The 20,267-nt window shown below is 42.1% G+C and overlaps 1 protein-coding gene across 2 annotated transcripts in view; it reads right to left on the reverse strand.

Moving 5' to 3' along the window:
• Nucleotides 1-15,647: 15,647 nt before the first annotated feature.
• oca2 (oculocutaneous albinism II) overlaps nt 15,648-20,267 on the reverse strand; it is a 75,148-nt gene continuing 70,528 nt past the window's right edge. For both annotated transcript variants that reach the window (XM_077014716.1, XM_077014715.1), the window contains exon 24: nt 15,648-16,637. In XM_077014716.1, the coding sequence (XP_076870831.1) occupies nt 16,550-16,637 (88 nt within the window). In that variant the 3' untranslated portion in view covers nt 15,648-16,549. The remainder of the gene's footprint in view (nt 16,638-20,267) is intronic.

The raw sequence follows: 20,267 nt of genomic DNA on the forward strand, positions 1-20,267 counted from the left end.
TAAATGCTAGTCTTCTAATTCAATATCAAGCCATAGTGACTTAATAAACTACACAATTATTTGGTATCAGGACAACGTAGGTAGTTCTTCCAAACCTGTAAACCTACATTGGAAGAATAATTGTAAGATGAAAAATACTGCAAATAAAACTGTTTTAGAACTTAATTTTAGGCATTTTTAATTTTTCATTTCTACTTTGTCACACCAGTGACATTTCTGCAAGCTGTTAAGACGTTCAATCTTGAATACACATTAAAACACATACAGTATTAGTTATGAACCCAAAATGTGAATGAAAAGACAAATGCATAACCTGACATTAATGAATATGAGTAAAACGTCTTAACACATAACTATTACCAAGCTAAGAACCTGCAACCTAGCTGATGGTAACAATGGCTCTTTGATATGTCATTGGTCTACTATTGATCTGTAATTTAAAGATACAAGTAAAATCTACTTTTTCATGGGTTAACAATCTAAACAAAATACTACATAAAGTATTTGTTCTGCCATTCAGAGTGGTCAGACTGAGATATAAAATAAGTGGTCTAAACATAGAGGTTTTATACATTCATCAAAAGCAGGTAGTATTTTGGTAAGTACTGATTGGTGAATGAAGGGATGTTTCAGTAGCTATTACCTTCCCTTGAGAACTCATATCCTAATGATAACATACACATTTTTTTTGACAGACCTTTGTTTTTTTTTAGCAATGCTACTGTAAGAAGGTGTTTCAAACTGTTCATCTATGATTTCATGCAATCTTTTTCAAAGTTTAGTATGAACTGCTTAAGACAAAGTGTGTCAGAAACTGGGAACATCTGTCATCTTAGTCTTAACATGTAAGAACGTTCAGGTCTTTATTTTTTATTCCAGCTAGATAATATTTGAACATGGTCCACTGGGATATTCAGAAGAAGCACAATCCTTCTCAACACCCTCATTTTTCTTGTCTGTCTGGACAAACGTTTGCCTTCTGGTATGAAGAGCCATTTTAAGCTCAATTATTAGATTTTGTTTCCCTTCTCTTATCCAGGTCTGCGTTGACAACCATACCTGGAGGCTAGATTTCTGTTTTGTACTCTCTAATAGATCTGATTTCTGTTCCGCCTGATGGGATCAGAAGATTGATTGCTCCAGTCTGGCAGCTCATGGTAGGACACTGAGATAGGGTGTGTTCCCATAGATATGTGTTTTGCTTTGTCTAACACCGAGATAAAAAGCTGAACATACAAAAGCATAAGAGGAAAAAAACTCAGCACAATGTACCAAGACCATGCAGAAATACGTCTGTCCCTCAGTCCAACAGGATACGCACTGGCAGGCATGTTGTGGTCTCCTGGGGAGGACTATGAAAAAGACAGGACTCAGATATAAAAAAAAGTGTACTTACAAGAAGGAAAAAAGCTATTAAAAGTATAGAACAAGAGGTGAATATGAGCAGTCATACTGTATATACACTGCGTTTTGGAACATCTATTATGTAACCTCAGGCTGTTCCCTGCCATAGTGACACTTGGGAGAAAAAGCTCTCTCCAGTACCCACAGCAGAAACATCCCATGACTTTTGCCTTCATTACCCTTATTATGTCTGCAGGGATAACGTACACCCAGAACAAGTCAGAGACTCTTCCTCCTCCTCCTCTTCCTCCCTCTCCATCGCTCCTCATTTCCAGGTCTGCTTAGTGGATGCAGAGACCCTATATTAATGAGCTTTGCCACTCTGACAAAATCTTCTGCTGAAGCTCACTCCATTGGATCTGACAGGGGATCCATGTATGAAAACTTTACTGAATTGCAGAGAAAGGCTCAGGCAGAAAGAGCAGAATTCTGTCTACTCAGAGAGCAATTCCAGCTGGACCTTACCTGTACTGAAATCAGCTGGGTCTAACCTGTACTGAAATCAGAGAGAACTGGGCATGTAAGTTACCACTTACAGTAGATGTGCACTTGTTACACTGAAAGCAGTGTAACAGGTGCACATTAGTAACTCGGACTCCCCTTTGTTTGGGTAACACTTTGTTAGTAATTCCAGCTCCTTTTTTTGATAATCTTTTTCCATCTTGTAGCTGTATATTATATTTTTAAAATACTAACATTCATTCTAACACACACGAGTATGTATTCCATTTTCACCTGTAACCCTTTTCTGCATAGCATCCAAACTCAAGAGAAAAGCAAAGTTGGCACTAGTAGACAAGTCGGTACTTTAACAGAAGAGCCACTCCGTTTACACATTAGAGCTATTGTGAAAAAACTGCAGATCTAAAGGAATTCCTGAATGACTCTGAACTCAGCTTGAAACAAAAACACAGGTTACACTCACGACTGCACCCCCACTCACCCCAGCAACACCATCATCAAGTTTGCGGACGACACAACTGTGGTGGGACTCATTTCCGGAGGAGACGAGACCGCTTACAGGGACGAAGCCCAAAGACTGGCCATATGGTGTGCAGAAAACAATCTGTCCCTGAACTCCTCCAAAACAAAGGAGCTCATCATAGACTTCCGGAGGAAAAGGTCAGAACACACACCACTCTCCATAAATGGGGACTGTGTAGAAAGTGTACCATCCTTCAGATTCCTGGGCACTCACATCTCGGAGGATCTCTCCTGGACCACAAACACCATGGCTGCTGTAAAGAAGGCACAGCAAAGACTTTATTTCCTAAGAATTCTCAGGAAAAATAACATCCAAGAGAAGATCCTGGTGTCCTACTACCGCAGTGCCATTGAGAGCGTGATAACATACAACATCTCAACCTGGTACAGTAGCGGCTCAGCAGCAGAAAGGAGAGCACTTCAGAGAGTGATCAAAACAGCCCAGAAGATCACTGGCTGCCCACTGCCCAGTCTGGAGGACCTGTACAAATCCCGCTGTCTCAGCAGAGCAGCTAACATCTTGAAAGACTCCTCTCACCCTGGACATCAACTGTTTCAGCAACTGCCTTCTGGGAAACGTCTCAGGTCCATTACATCCAGGACCAACAGACTTAAAAACAGTTTTTACCCCAGTGCGATAAGGGAACTGAACACTAACAAATACACCCACCGAACTGGTTAATTGGACATTTTACACCACCCTCCAAAATTGAATACTCAAATTGAACTACTTTTCTGACTTTTCTATCTACTCAGGAACGTACAATATCTGCCTCAATTGCCCAGTGTTCATGCACTATTGTCACTTTTACTATTTATTTATTCAGACAGTGCAGTAACTGTCTCAAGTGTTGTCTTGTTTACCATCTATAGGATTGTGCAATAACCACATCTACTACTGCTAATGTCCCACTATTGTGTATATATATACCCCACTGTCTTCACTGTCCACACCCAGTTAGGGTTAACAGTCCTTAGCCCACGTTTAGACTTTGTTTGTACTGTTGTTCTACTGTTTTATTGTTATTCTGTCCTATAGCACCTTAAGGATTGCTGCTTAATTTCGTTGTACATGTACAATGACAATAAAAGTATCTATCTATCTAATGTTGTTTCCAAAAGTGTTTTGGTACTTGTTCAGCCAATCCACCACACGTGTGAAAGAACATGATGTCTACAGGAACATTTCTCTCAGCATCCTTGACTAAGGTGAAAGCTCAGTTCAACCAGCAAGGGGAGTTCCTACAAAAAAGGGCCATGGGGCACGTGTGGCCAACATGGGTACCATATTTAGGTGGTTACCATGAGCTGTTGCAGGTCAAAAGTCACATTCTCACAGTGAAGAAAATGTCTTGCACAGGAGAAATAAGGAAGCATAATAAACCTCACTAACAGAAATAGAAGTTGGGCCTCATAGACTGAGGTGTTGATAGAGAGTTGCTCTCCCCATTGCACAGAAAATTAAATTAAACTGACTCAAGCTTCTTGGAGAAGTACGATCTTTGTCACCTCAGATGCTTTCATGAGATGGTGAGACATGACATGAGTCTCATTTTGTTGTATACTTCAAGGGAACTAAATCCCTTACTAAAACAAACTTCTTCTCTCCTAGGAGTCAGAGATGCAACATAAACAACAGATAATGGTGAGGCTTTTTGGAACAGCGTGCAACAGAGTATTATCTCTTGTAGGCAAACTTGATAATCAAATAGTTTGTATTTTAATCTTTTATTATTTTCTAAATGTTTCTAAAAGATAAACAAAACCCACAGCTTTAAATGACAAACATTTTCTGGGAGTGTGAATTCCCACATGCCTACAGATTTGGATGATCAATATTCCAAATCTTGCATAATAGCACATGCTGACAAGATTGTTGAATCCCAAATCCCAAATCCATTTGTGTCTCTAAACTAACTCTACAAATGTCAGTGACCACACTATATAGGTTTTGAGAAACTGAAAGAGATAAAACTTAAAACTATAATATACTGTATGTCAAAATACAACTACAGATAACAGCAAATTGCGAAGCATCAAAGCAGCAGTCAGGAAGTCCAGATAAGGCTGCTACTTTTTGATCCAAAGTGACCCTTGATCTGTCCCTGGTCATAAAGATTGTTATCACAAGAATGAATTTAGCTGTTTTTTTAAGCTTAAAAGTAGAAAAACATTTACATCTAACAAATTCATATATCATCTTTACCTGTGATAAATGAAGAAAGGCAAGAATCAAAGGCACATTTTGTATATAAATGACTCAGAGATACGCCAGAGCAGAAACCACCAAGGGTATCCTGCTGTGCTATAATCACTACTGCTCCTTTCTTGGTGAAGTCATATCTATACTTCAGTTACACGTCATCTATAGTTTGTTGAATCATTTTTTTTATTTGTCTTTATCTCTTTGAACAAATCTTGTGCATATTGCAAAAAAAAGTTAATTCCTTCACATTTCCAAACAGGATCTTTTGGTAGGAGAAGGGTGATCAACTGTCAATTGGAGAATCAGATGTTTTGCATTGTTTGCTAGAAGGCCGTTGTAATTAATAGTTCTTCAGTTTGTGGATGTCTTGCCAGTAATTTGATTATGCAACTGAGGTCTGCAATCAGAACATGCTCATTATTTCACCTAGGTATATTCTTCAAAGTAGCAAAACAACCCAGTAATAACTCTATTGAGGTGTTTTCATGGATTTAGCCCTTGGTTAAATAATGAGATTTATGCAGAAGCACTTGTATTTATATATTTATGCAGAAGGTTTATATATTTTAAAAATCTTACAGAGAATGGTTAACAGATAACAAGGTGCACCCATGCTAAGGTAGGACGATGAGCTGGAGCTGATATAGGAGTTATACACCTATCAAACTGCCAAGAACGATGGTATCCGTCCCATGATCCTCTGTGTCTGCCTTTTGGCTCCGCCCGTCCCGCTGGATGCTGGTGCTGTGGAAAGCACAGTCACAACAGCATAGCCAGTGCACACACCCATCGACGTAGCCAACGGCATGTTGCCGATGGGGCAAAAGGCGCCTTTCAGCCCAGCAAGTCGGGACGGGTGGGAGTGGACAGCCTGCCATCTCGCCATAGGGACAGTGTGACAGCGGGGCTCTCCTTCCAGCAGGGCACACAGCGAGCAGGCAGACCAAACGCCCAGCTGCCAGGAATCATATGTCAAACGTGCTGGAGATGCACCAACACTAAGATGCAGCGAACAATATATTGGAGGTTTGAGAATGAATTATTAGAAAAGCCACTCTAATAAATAAATTAATTAAATACAAGGTACAGAATACGAGAAATTGGATTAAAACATTGGTTTACATTAGTGGTACTAACCATAGACCAAATGCAAGGCTTGCATTTGTATTTCTCATTAAGATTTGAGTAAAATTTGCAACACATGCTGCCCAGTTTGCAATGCCTTGAATTGGAAGAGGTGGTATTCATCTGAACTGAATTCAACGAGAAATGACATCCAGTTCTTCAGGACTGATTACTTAAGCTGAATTTTGACCTTGTGTTGTGACAGGCGAGGGAGTGCAAAAAAAGAAGGAAGTGATCACGTCAGTCTCAGGGAAAATGGAGGATTGAATGAATGAATGAGTGCTCCAATGCAAAACCCGTGACATACCAGTAATCCAAATGAAGGATACAATAACCAGCAGTCAACTGGTACAAAGAAGAAACATATATAGACAGACAAATGACCCTCAGGTGTCGGGTTCCCTAATGGGCCACGCCCACCCGAGGGACAAACACAACAACAGAACAACATGAAATACTGCCGCTGCTGATGGGGACAGGCAGCAAAGGGTCTCCGTAGCATGACATTTCTACCTTTTCATCTCTGAAAATATACAATAATTTACAATAAACTAAAACATAATCAATCCAATAGGCTAGATCATTTGATTCTCAAATACCTGTCAATGTCTATGGATGTGTTAATGTGCACAACTTTATTTTGTCGAAGGTTTGGGGGACAACATTTCATTTTATTTTATTTTAATGAAGAAACATTATGTTAAAAATACATCAAAGGGATTTATTTCAAAAAATAAAACAGCTATTTACTATTGATTTGGGTACAGCATTCAAATTCCTTCATATGAAGAGTAACACACGAGAACATCTTTTGATGTATGGGAAGCAGACAGACTGAATGAAAAGGCTCAGGGAAGAGGCCTTGGGCTGAATTGCCCTTGAACAAGACACCTAACCCCCCAACTGCTCCCTGGGTGCTACTGTGGGTGGCTGCCAAATGCTCTGGGTATGTGTGTTTTCATTCCAGATGGGATAAATGAGAAGGATTTCCCTAAGGGGTTTAATACATGTGCTTTTTCATAGTCAGTGATCTTTACTGCTGTCCAGCTGATTGGGAGACTTTCCCTTTTCCTTGTGGTTGTTGGCCAGAAACCTCCACAGTCTTAGGGATGATGTAAGGACAAACTCAGAGAAGATGTCAGAGAATTGTTTGCTGAATTATATTTTTTCAACCATCTTTGCTAACAGAATATATATACAATATATCCATAAATAAATATAGATGAAAACGGTGACCATAACATCATACACCTATGCCTCATGAGTACAGATTCATTATGTAGGGTCATTTATGCTTCATTTAATGCAAAGAGAGGACAATTCCCTTCACTGTTGTACACTGAAGGGTACATTTAGAAATCGGTAGAAATTGAAATAGGTATATGCATATTTCCCAAGAGGTGAAGATTAGTCACTGTGTATCACATTACCTAACTGTCAGTTTCTGAAGCTCCCGGCCCATGCAGGAATGTGCAGTGCTGAGGGATCATTCAGACCACCTAACCAAGGAAGGATCCTGGGGGAGGTGTTGCCCCGCAGGTTTCACAGGCCTCCGTGTGCTGGAAGCATACAGATGACACAGTCACAGATGTCAGAGGCTTATCTGCCCTTTTTTTGAGGAGGAGGAGAAAAACCTGAATGTGTCCGTGGGTCGATTTAGCCCCATCAGGTTAGCCATGTCAATGCTGCAGCAATGAACAGTGTGATGTACAGATAGCCGATAGCTGAAAGCTGATAGCTGTTAGGATGTGCAGGACCTTTAGAAATTGCACTTTCCATGCAGATGCATTTGTAAACGGGAGCTTGAGATTTTACCAAAACATTCATTCATGAACTTTTTGCCCCCTAGTCAAATGAAGCAGAACATTTCAAATGAATCAACATTTGAAAGTAGTTTTTAATTCGTCCATGTTTAAACAAACTGGGGTTTCCATGGTTGCACAGGAGCTAAGGCAACCCTGCAGAAAAAGCTGCATTTAAAATTCAGCGGTGGCATGAGGCTGACAGGAAAATGCTCCTGGCAACCTCTGGTCCCCCTATCCAGCTGAGGAGGAGACTAATGAGTGGGTCAGCAATACAAATGTCACAGCAACTCCACTTCCTTCCTCAACTAGACATGTCTTGTGTGTCAAAATCTGTGTAATCGGCTTGTTCCAAAGCCCCTCAAAAAGCACCTCCTCACATCAGTGGGAAAACATATGACATGCCATCACAGTTGTGGAGATGTGAGGAGCAGCCACAGTGTGAGCAGAAGTGAGGAGACGCAAACACCCAGCATCCAGGGAGGAGACGCAAACATCCAGCACCCAGGGAGGAGACGCAAACATCCAGCACCCAGGGAGGAGACGCAAACATCCAGCACCCAGGGAGGAGACGCAAACACCCAGCACCCAGGGAGCACCCATCACCCAGGGAGGAGACACAAGCACCCATCACCCAGGGAGCACTCATCACCCAGGGAGGAGCACCCATCACCCAGGGAGGAGCACCCAGCACCCAGGGAGGAGATGCAAGCACCCAGCACCCAGGGAGGAGACACAAGCACCCATCACCCAGGGAGCACCCAGCACCCAGGGAGGAGACGCAAGCACCCAGCACCCAGGGAGGAGACGCAAACACCCAGCACCCAGGGAGCACCCAGCACCCAGGGAGGAGACGCAAACACCCAGCACCCAGGGAGGAGACGCAAGCACCCATCACCCAGGGAGGAGCACTCAGCACCCATCACCCAGGGAGGAGACGCAAGCACCCATCACCCAGGGAGGAGCACTCAGCACCCAGCACCCAGGGAGGAGACGCAAACACCCAGCACCCAGGGAGGAGACGCAAACACCCATCACCCAGGGAGGAGCACTCAGCACCCAGCACCCAGGGAGGAGACGCAAACACCCAGCACCCAGGGAGGAGACGCAAAAACACCCATCACCCAGGGAGGAGACGCAAGCACCCATCACCCAGGGAGGAGACGCAAGCACCCATCACCCAGGGAGGAGCACTTAGCACCCAGGGAGGAGACGCAAGCTCCTTAACCCCAGTAAACTAAAGTGGCTTGCACTGATTTCACTAGGTACAGATCTAAGATGTGTTCAGATTCTTTATGTGTCCTACCGTTCAAAACTTGTGCTTTTGAACTGGGGGACAGAGGGCAAGCTTGTTGAGTTGATATGCTACTTTTCAATGTTTAGACAAATGAAGTATGAAATGGAACTGCATGAGTCCTTACATGGATGCAGAATCAACAACATTTTCCACAGATCCACTTTGCTCACGCCTTCACTTATATGGACGTGCTCTAAAATATGACAGCAGCAGTCATTATTTTCATGCTGAGTACATATGCAGTGGCCCAATACCCCCTTTAGGGTCTCAGTTCATCTGTCATCTCGAAACTAGCCATTATTGCCTTACCTACAACTGACACTGGTTTTAATATCTTACAGCCAGCTCATTCTGCTGCTTGTAAACACCTTACTGGTCTCTGCATGTCTGTTATTCAGATACACTGTGCATCTGATATTCAGATATACTGTGCATCTACTGAGAGTTGATCTCTATACAACATGTGTGTTGCCTGTGTTTGCCTCGTCTTCCAGCCTTATGTTTTAATGCGCAGCCACCGAGCTCCTGTGATTGTGTATTGCAATCACATTTAATTTGATAAATATGACTGAAATATTCTTCCTTTAGTATAGGTTTTTGTAGAGTTATCCCAACCACTGTTCATTTGCAGTGTTTATCAGAAAATCTGTCAATACAAAAAGCTTATTTTGAAACAAAACCTACAAAAGTTCAAGAATTTAATAATATGATTTTGCAAGCACTTTTATTCAGAGGTAGGTATAATGTGGATAAAAAGACACAGGTCAATTACAAGAAGGCAGAGCAACTACAGCCATCCCCAAACATGGTCAAGTGCAGCATCAACATGTCTCTTATAAGGCCTCTGTGAAAAACCATTCACATAGATGTCCCAGGTCAGAGCCCTCGGGAGTTTGAGAAACATATGCTGCATGAAATACATGCTGCATGAAATACATGCTGAATGAGTGTAGGATGGCAGAGGTCACTCCCAGACCCCACAGTGCTAACAGAATGTCAATGCCCACACCCATCTCATCGTGTGTGTTATAACTTACACTTGTCAGAGAAGTCTAGTTTATTGAGAGTTCTGCTGGTGAGCCCCCTAAGCGCGGAACCCAACTTCTTAATTACTGTCGACATAACCCATTTCATCCAAATCTAATTAATACGGGACTTAGCGAGATGCACCATTGGTGGCAGAGAGGCCATGAAAATGAGTTGGAGACTGAATTCATGGGCAGCACAAGCTTGACTAGGGGGCTCCGTTATCGAATTACAATTAAAGCTTCATACCAAATGGGACAAAATAGAAGAAGCAAGTGTGCTAAGATCACCAAGTCAAGTAAGGTCATGTAATGGGGACCAATAGGAAGCTGCCCACTGCAGGACCCTTCACTGCAGGACTGCCAACCCTGCAGGACACTCTGGAAACCCTTTTTTGTTTGCACCTGTGTGGTTTTCTGTGCCAGTGTTTCTCCCGAATCCTATGTTCCCTTTTGTACCTCTTGTGTTAAATGTGCCAGTGTGCGTTTTTGTGAACGTCCCAGTGTTGTTGTCTAACGTCTTTTCCCCGTCTTCCCAGGTAGGGTGTTCTTAGCTGCTTCTGTGGCGGACTCTCTGGGGGGCGAATCCCAGAGGTTCCTGGTCCTGGTAGCCCCGGGCCTGCTTATCATTGTGGGTCCAGTCTTCCAAGGCTGTGCTGGGTGCCTCAGGAGGAGCTGCCCCTGGGGGGTTGGTCTGTCACCAAATAGCCCCTGACCCCACCCTTGGGCGTGTATATGTGTGGTCTACATGTATTTATTGTCCATATATGTACTTCCTTTGGGTGTGGTTCAATGTGCATTTGTTCATCTGTCTCACCTGTGTCTCATCTAGTTAATGTTATGCAGTAACCTTGGGGCTAATATTGCTCAATTTTTCAGTTTTTTATTTGTTAAGAAAGTTTAAAATATCCAATAAATTTCGTTCCACTTCACGATTGTGTCCCAGTTGTTGATTCTTCACAAACAATTTTACATTTTATATCTTTTTTGTTTGAAGCCTGAAATGTGGCAAAAGTTTGAAAAGTTCAAGGGGGCCGAATACTTTCGCAAGACACTATATGTCTGTCAATGTCATCAACATTGCTCGTCTTTGTTGAGTCCTCTTGCGTGTTGTGTCTAGCTACGTTCTGTGTGTTAAGTGTGTGAAGCGCTAACTGTGCAGCATGCTAAATAAACGCTCGTCTCGTCTCGTGCCTCCCTTGCCCGTTACACCAACTTTGTATATGAAACTATGCATATCACTCTTTGATAAGCATACACATGTCTGTACAGTAATACAGATAATTATTTAAATTCAGACAAAAATAACAAAGAACAAATGATCTCTAATTATCACAGTCTAAAGCCCTTCCAACACAATTATACTTTCACTTTCCACATTTGACCATTCAAGCTAGACCTGAATGAATTACTGTAATCAGGACAAACAGACTCAGTGGTCACATATTGGTAACACTATATCATACATGTATATGCTAACATAATGTTAACCCCACATAAAGGTTTGCCCCACAAAATCAAGACTAATAGTCCACGCTCCACATTAGAAATGCAAACTTATATTTTTAGGCCAGTGTGTTACATCCTTAACACACTTTCACTCCATAGCATCTTGTAAGTATCTTACAAGCGTGAGTAAGACATTAAGATCTTAAAGTCTAATTCGCTTTGACAGCAGAAAAGGAAGGAAAGGAAGAAAAATGGAATAGAAGAAGTATCTCTTCCTCAGGGGCCTCAATCAAATGCAGCGCTCACAGATTAGATAATGGGTGACGGAGAGCAATAACCAGCCATTTTGTGGTAACTAATGTTAATCAACATTGGCAGATCTTTAAAGATAATTTGCATCACATTGTAATCTGGCAAGGCTGGCCACTAGAGAAGGGACAGCAGAGTACCAGAGGAGAATAAAACTGCATGAATTTAACTGTAATGAAACAGCATTTTCACCTCCTATGTTACAGCCATCCAAAAGCTTATTTAAAACCCTCAATAATGCAATTTCCTGGTAACCTTGCTACCCTGGAGAGAAGTCATATCCACTTAAGCCTTAGCAAGAAGGGAGTTAAACCATATTCTTGCATGGTTTTCAGAAATTTAATAAATAATAAAAATAATAATAAATAAACAGAATGTATAAATACTTCACGGGCATTGCACCAATCTACTGTGACATGAGGCTCCCAGAGGACTGCTCTACTACAGCAGCAAACAGCCCTCACACAGCCTTTTACATGCATTACATGAGATCAAGGTGTTCCGCAACCATAATTCCTCCTCTCCCTCCTCTCCCAGCTAGGAAAACCATTAAGGAAATGTGCTTCAAGCCTAGTGGTGTCTTGAGCCGTCATCCCAAGGATACTTATTGTTGTGCAACAAAATATCTGTGGGACTGGAAACATACTCTAGGCTCTGAAATGTTCTTTTAAGATCAGCCTCTATACTGGCGTATACCCATATAGATTGCAAGAGTTTTTCAGTCTTAAGGTGGGAGCAGTGCTTGTCTTGTCTCTTGTTCAATATTTATCATAATGACAATGCTGTGGACAATGGTAGCTTTGCTTGGACTTTAAAGTCTCTTTATCTCTGAGACATGCACCCTGATTAAATGCTTTGGGAAAATACTTTGCAGATTTGCAGCAGTTGAAAGTTGATTTTGGTGTTACATGTCCTGTCCAGAATGTCACCACCTGACATGGGCCTGGGAAGACAGAGGCAGATTAAATCACTGTATTTTTGCTGTTCAGATCTCAGCAATTCAGCTACCGGGGAAAGGACATGGGAAGTGACAATGAAAAGAAAGAACATTCGAAAAACACTAAAACATCAAAAACATTAAAACATCTAACAAACTCCAGAAATCCTAAAACAAAAACCTGGCTGTTTTTGGCACATGGACATACTTTTTTGTTATCTTTGCATAAAAATGAATTCAAAACAATAAGTATATCAGTATTTGTGGAAACATACACTCTCATCTCAAATGATTGTATTAATGTACTAATTAATGTATTGCATTCCTTACAGTACAACAATACATGCAGTATATCAGTATTAGAGAGTGGCTTGTCTGACAGCAGACAAGACAAGATTTCTTAATGGAATTGTCCTATTCAAACTCTGCCATATCATGCTAATGCTGGCTCTAATAGAGGAACCTTGTCAACATAAATGACCCTGAAAATGAAAGTGTTGTGCATGGAATCACAGCCTGTGCATGACAAAGTGGTCCTGATAGGCAGTTTGCTTTTGCTTTTATTCTGAATATGAATTAGAACTTCAAAAAGAACTTCCACTTGAAAGGTTACAAATACTACTAAATATTGCAAGACCACTTTGAAAGTAGCTGGAATATAAAAGGTTGTCACTATCTGTCTCCCATTAAATCTAGTGACCCAAATATATTACTGCGAGATTAATGTAACACATTGATTGATGCTCTCAATATGTTTTTTTTTTTTACTTGTCATGTATACGGTTTCCATATCAATCTCATCAAATTGCTTTATGCTGCAGTATTCTATATTCTGAACTGTTTGAATTCCAGTAACGCCAGTGACGGCCAGTTTATGTACTGGTTCATGAATGTTTGTGAGCATTCTCCATAAGAGAAGCTCAGATCACAAGCATGCGACCACGGCGACAGGGTGCACAGCCATATGACCGGGAGCTGCACAGATTTAATCAGATTATAGATTACAGAAACACAGAGCAGGGCTCTGTTTAGAGCGTCCGGTAATCCATTTGTGCATGCTAATCAAATGATGGTTGTCAGTGTAGTGAAAAGGTCAGCACAAACCCAGCATGGCCTCAGCATATTCAGGGTTAAATCTCTGCTTTGGTACATGGACGTACAAATATGACAAAGATGTTATCAGGTGCAGCCTAATATTTGAACATGGCAGATAAGATCACCCTCCCATTCTTCCCCCTGTTTATGTACCTGTCCACCTGGCTGCTGCCAAACGCCCTATGAAATTCTTACAAGGACTACATCGATTCAAATAATCTTAGCATGCTAATGCTCTACTTACCTTGAGCACTGGAACATTCAGTCCAGAGGCTCTTCTACACTGTGCGGTGCTGTCAAGGATCGTTCCCAGGATCCGACACATACTTTAAGGCAAGCTGACACTAAGCATTGTGTCGAAGCGAGCGAACAAGCAGGCGCAAGCAGGCCACACTCTGGCTGGAGCATCCTGCAGTCAGTGCTCCCTAAGGAATCAGGCTAGGGAACTAATAAAGTTAGTGTCTGACAAAGTGAAGAGGCTCGGGCTAAATCCCCTTCAACCACGTTTTCAGGAAACATCAACCTAGGTCAGAGCGGGACACAAATAGCTGGGTACGATGATCGATTATTATCTTTCGAGCCAATCATATTGCTTGTCTCAGCTGTGCTTTTTGCACACTGGGGCGTAATGAAAATACAGTAGCTGCACATCTGTTATGTAATTTTGAGCAGTTCTGAAATTGCTTGAGAACATGACGTGTGATTACTGCAAGGTTTCTACCTTTATTTCCTCCTTATTTCCTTCTATCAGGTAAGAATGGAACTGGTTATAAATCATTGCATGTTGTTTAGCTATACCCTTCAGTATAGTGTAGGTATATCGTACTGTCACGTTACAGTCCCTGACCCCACCATTTTGGGCGTGTGTTTACGTTGTCTAAGTCTAGTTGTCTGCGTCTGTGGATCTCAGTGGGTGCGGTTGCGCCTTGTGTTAATCAGTCTCACCTGTGGCTCGTCTCGTCATCACTTGGGGTTTATGTGGTTTTTCTATTTAATGTGCGTTTGCGCAGTGTCCTGTGCTCGTCGTTGTTAGAGTCTACATGTCACTATATGTGTGAGTGTTATACATGCGCTGTCTGTGCTACATTGTGTGAATAAAAAGAACGTGTATGCATGAAACGCCGGAGTTCTGTCTCGTCCGTCGCCTTGCGCCCACCGTTACACGTACCAGTACAACTAATCCAGTTCTGGATTTACATTGGCTACCATTTCTGTTCATCATCTACATCAATACAGGCTTGCTTATCACTGCTATGATTTCATGGACATTATTCAATAACTTATTGTAATACATTTCCAATAAGTAATTTGCTTTTAACGAGGAGTAACCAAATTCTAAAATGGTCGGGTTTGGACAATCATGAGGGTTTGTCAACTTCGGCATTCTGCTGTTGGATTTGGTTTGTGCTCGATTGCTTTCAATATTTTTTGCTGCTCAAAGGTTTTTAGGAAAACAAAATTGCATTTACTGTTTCTGTAAAAGAGAGAAGAGGGAATGTTAGTTTACTTATTACTGGGGACCACTGCCATAAACAGTACATGTGAGAGAAGTGTACAGAAAGGCTGGTCATACTTGAGTGCTTTAGTGAGCTGCACCGTATCACGGTGTGAAACATGCCAAATGCTAAATTTAGCCCAAACATTCGCCTTCCACTCATCTTACCTCAAATCTTGTTGGAACAGATCTGAACGCGGATGGTTTTATTTTTGACAATATTTAGGTGTTTTAATGTAAACGCTTGACTATGCTGTTCCTTTTAGCCCTGGTGCAGGGTTCCTTGACTGCTACTGCCTCTTGGGCTTTAGGACTGCAAATGACTATTTTACATTTACATTTAATGTAAATGTAAATGTAAAATGACTATTTCACATTTCACCTCAATCACAGGTAGAAGCAGATGTGTTCCAGTGGACATTTGACAGAAATAACTATGAATGTATGAATGAATAAAAATGACAGAAGTGAGGTTCAGGTTTAGATTTAAATATGTTCATGCAATGGGCAAGTTAAGACACACTCTACATGAAGGACATAACATACCATTTTATCATCTTGTTAACTGTAATTGGAGCGATGGGTTGTATTAGGAGTGAACTAAAAGTGAGCTCATACATAAAAGTGAATTCACTAAAATTATTAGCAATATATAAGATTTTATTCTAGTTTATTATGTGTACAGTATAGGTGACAGACTAATAAATCAGAGATGTACAGAGATGGTCTATCAATTTAAACTATGCGAACATAGCTTCATGACATGGATTCAGAAAGTCCATCATTTTAAATGTAATGAAATATGAGTTTACTTAATGAAATGAAATGGAAAATAAATCATTACAAGGCTGTCAGGACTGGAAAATCTGATTATATTTTTGACAAGCACATATGAATATCCCTTTCATCAGATGTTATGGTGCCTGTAAAATATATCTAACACAGAAACATTAATACATGTAATTTCATAGTCACACAATCATATTAACTGTGAGGAACTTTCTGACTAGTCATTCTTTTGGCAAATGTAAACAAACGTACCAAAACTCTACAATAGAACATCACTACAGATAGCAATAGCACCGTAAAACAGCGGGAGACACTGCTACCTAAGTCCATATGTATGCACAGGAGTTCCCTTGTTTGAATGTTTTATCACGTTTTGCAGCACGTGCCTTTGGGCCTAGACCCTCGTTCACTGATTGCTGCCTCCCATTCTGCTGAGCCCATCGGTAGTCTGGTGTCTGGTATGTATGCTTGTCATCTCTCCCTAGAATCACTGTCATTTACAACTCACACACACACACACACATCGACTGTATCCTACTCTCTCTCCTGCTATTTCTCTCTCTCTCTCTCTTAGACAGACAAACACCCACACACAGAGAGACAGAGACCAGTTGACAGTGCAGAGAGGGGGTTTAGATGTTCCAGCCCAGTCCAACATGAGTTGCCAGCAGGTAGCACATGCCTATCGTACATGTCATCAGCATCATGGGGAAGCCCAACCTGTGAAAGGAAACATGAGACCAGTGAGAGGAAAGGTTGTAGATTACTGAGAGAGAGCAGTGAGAGGAAATCCTGTGAGATTACCAAGAGAGATCAGTGAGAGCACTGAGAGAGATCAGTCACAGGAAGACCTGTGAGATTACTGAGAGAGATCAGTGAGAGAAAAACCTGTGAGACTACTGAGAGAGATCAGTCAGAAGAAAACCTTTGAGATTACAGCATCAGGAGCCAAAAGGAGGCATAACAGTGCACACCAACCATTTTTCTAACATCCAGCTCACCAGTGGTCACTAAGACTGACAAATCAAAAAAGGACATGGTAGACCCAAAATACAAAAGACATCATATGAAAGAGATACTTGTTTGCTTAATATCAAAATGTTTTAAAGCATGTCTGATCATCTACAGGGAGCCAGCCGTGAAGTTCCTCTGCAGATAGCTCTTCTTGCAGGAGGACGCTTCGAGCATGGCGTTTGGCATCAGAGCTCCTCTCCGCTCCTCCACCACAGACAATCTGTAGCGCCGCCTCTCAGGCACTCAGTCACAGTCACCTGTCACTCCGCCGTACCGGTCAGGCCGTCACCCAGCGATGAATCCTGAACACCCACGATGGAGGCACGATCTGCTCCATACTGTCACCGAGTCTCATTCGCTGCCAAAGTAATCAAAGTGGCTACTCATCAAGCGTGATGGTTTGTCAAGATTCACCTGTTATACTCCACTCTCAGACAGCCCCTTACGGCACGCCATACGCCTGCACAAGACTGCCTATGTACCACTCAAGGGGCAGATGTGGAGTTTTGGGAGAGTCCCACTGTGATTTCCACTTTGGTCATGCCCGACATCTTCAGCATTCATCTCGCAGGTTCTATTGCCCTCTTTCTCCTAATAGGATTTTATATTGAGTTTGTGTGTTGTCTTTTTGTGCCACTATGGGGATAATCTACACAGAACGAGAAGCTGAAGCGTTCTTGTGGTTGTCTGTTATCATCTTCAGTGTTTTGCTGGTATTGATCTCCCAAGTAGTGGCTTGAACCTGATGACATGAGGCAGTCAACATCTCTGCTAGTGGGATTCTTCATTATTAGTAAAGAGACTGTGGTGTCTGCAAATTTGGTGATTTTGACAGACTGGTTTCCAGAAATGCAGTCATTAGTGTCATTGTCATCATAAGAGCTGTCTGGCAGGGACTTCAGTCTACCATAAACTACAGAAAAAGCCCCCCTCCCCCACCTTGCCTTGCCAACATCGATTCACACTCCTAGGGTAATTAAATATTTTCTTCATGACATTCAAATCACGAAGGATTTGCCCTTCCTCAACCCAGCTAACCCTTAACCCTGAATGGTGAATCTGTTCCTTTACCTCCACACTCACTAGCCTATTACACTTTCCGTTCCTGAGAAACAGGTCCAGGCCCTCTTCAAAACGCAAAAATAGTGCAAAGCTCAAGGCCCAGATATAGGGTCATCTGCTGCCTTCAAAAATTGTTCCACTGAGATTGTTCCTGTATTTATATAAACATTGTCAAGTAGTCTCTGCACTTATGCAGAGCTCCCAAAAAGTCCCAAATCTCATATGAATAACTATTGACTGGTCACTTACCTCACAGTTTTGAAAACATTTGAAGGACTGGTACTCTCCTACCTTAAAGTCTCCTCTAAACAGCTGGAAAACATACAGTTTGCTACAGACCTAATCACCTTGCAGAGCATGCTGTCAACACCAGGTGTCTCTACATATTGCAGCACCTGCATAAACCTGATGTTTATGCCAGAATCCTGTTTGTGGAATTGACCTCAGCTTTTTAATACAGTCAGCTTCTTTACAGCAAATGGACCCAGCTGAACAGTGACTCAGTGTGTCAGTGGATTACAAACCTTCCCACCAACAGGAGTCAATACACCAGACTGGGCCCTCACTGATCTCTCTCAGAGTTAGCAATGGTATCCCACAAGGCCGTGTGGCCCACCACTCTCCTTTGTTCCTTGTATGCTAATGACTGAGCTTCTGCTCACCAATCTGTCAAAATGATCAAATTTGCAAATAATTTCACAGTGGTCAGCCTCATGACTAATAATGATAAATCCCACTACTAGAGGGGGATTGACCGCCATATGTCACTGTGAGAGAGCAACAGCTTTTGGCTCAACACCAACTTAACAGGGGAGATGATAATAGACGTCTGCTCCAACCCACTTGCCCATAGTAATTAATGACATCGCTATCACTTACATGGAATCAGTCCAGTTCCTGGGCACCTTTGTCTCGAAAGTTTTTACGACTATTGCAGAGACTCCATGTTAGTTTCACACAGCCTGGTCCAGTTTTAAAATGGTCATCACCAAGAGCATCTTGACCTCATCAATATCAGTCTGGATATGATTCTGCTTCACAGGGTTGTGAGCCAGCTCAGAGGGTCATTGGCTGCCACTTGGCCTCTATCAAGGATCAATACTGAAGCTGCGGCAGGCATGGAAAAATCTGGCGGGGTCCTCCCACCCAACCCACATCCTGTTCATACGACTCTTCGTTCTGGATAGCAGTGCAGGTCTATTAAGATCAAAACCTCATGACACCAAAACACCTTCTCAAAATGGGAGCTCTTCTCAATACATCTTGAACTCTTGCACTGATGCATTTGTAGTTATGTGGATCCACTGTGCCCTTAGTATTGAATACTCATAACACGTTATGACCTTTTGATGCCTAAGTGCCTTTTGTATTAGTCATACCACATACGACTTGCCTATTCGTTATTTTTATACTTACTGGATTACAATTATCCTAGTGTTGCATATTGCACTGTTGTACTGCATATCAGACTGTGCATTGCAGGTGGCTGATATTCATAGAACACTGCTAATAAAAATATGGATTTCTGATATCTAACCACCTAGGAAGGTTCTTGTGATATGATCCTCTGGTTACAAGGAACAAACAAAAAAATCAGCGTATGTACAAATACAATGCCTGATTGTATGTCATAAATCTGTTTCCCCATTAATGATAGATTAATGAATGAAACAATGGACAGATAGACAGATAGATCGGTAGCCTGTACAGCCTATATTAGACTATTTTACATCACTGACCTGGACCTAACAGTAAACTACATATGAGCCCATAACCTTTTTATTCATGACCTTCTTGTTCTGAAGCAGACTGAAATCAGGTTGTGTCTGGTAAGCTGATCTCTGATGCGGTAGGGTTGAATCAATAATATGCACCCATATGCTGGCTGGTTAGCGGCCGCAGGTGTTTAATTCGTGCGACACCTCCTGCAACCTGTGTCGCTGTCCATGCGTGTGAGTCTGTGCTGTGTGCACAAGGTTCCCACAGACGAGCACGTCTAGCACATCACCCGCCCGGCTGAACCCGTATTAAAGTCAGAATCTCTACACACTAATGGCAAGTCAAGGGCTGAGGAGGTAGTGGTGGGTGGCCATGCATGCTACCACCGGGCAGGAGCCGCTCAACTGCTTCCCCGAACACCCTTCCACTCACACGTGGGCGGCCTTGCATATACCACAGACACTCGTGGGGAGAGAGGTATCACTGGGGTAATTACAAGCAGGGCTCGGTGTAATCTTTACCCTTGATCATCCTCGTGACCCCCAGTCCGGCTCC

This window comes from Brachyhypopomus gauderio, chromosome 8 (assembly GCF_052324685.1).
Source record: "Brachyhypopomus gauderio isolate BG-103 chromosome 8, BGAUD_0.2, whole genome shotgun sequence".
Taxonomy (NCBI): domain Eukaryota; kingdom Metazoa; phylum Chordata; class Actinopteri; order Gymnotiformes; family Hypopomidae; genus Brachyhypopomus; species Brachyhypopomus gauderio.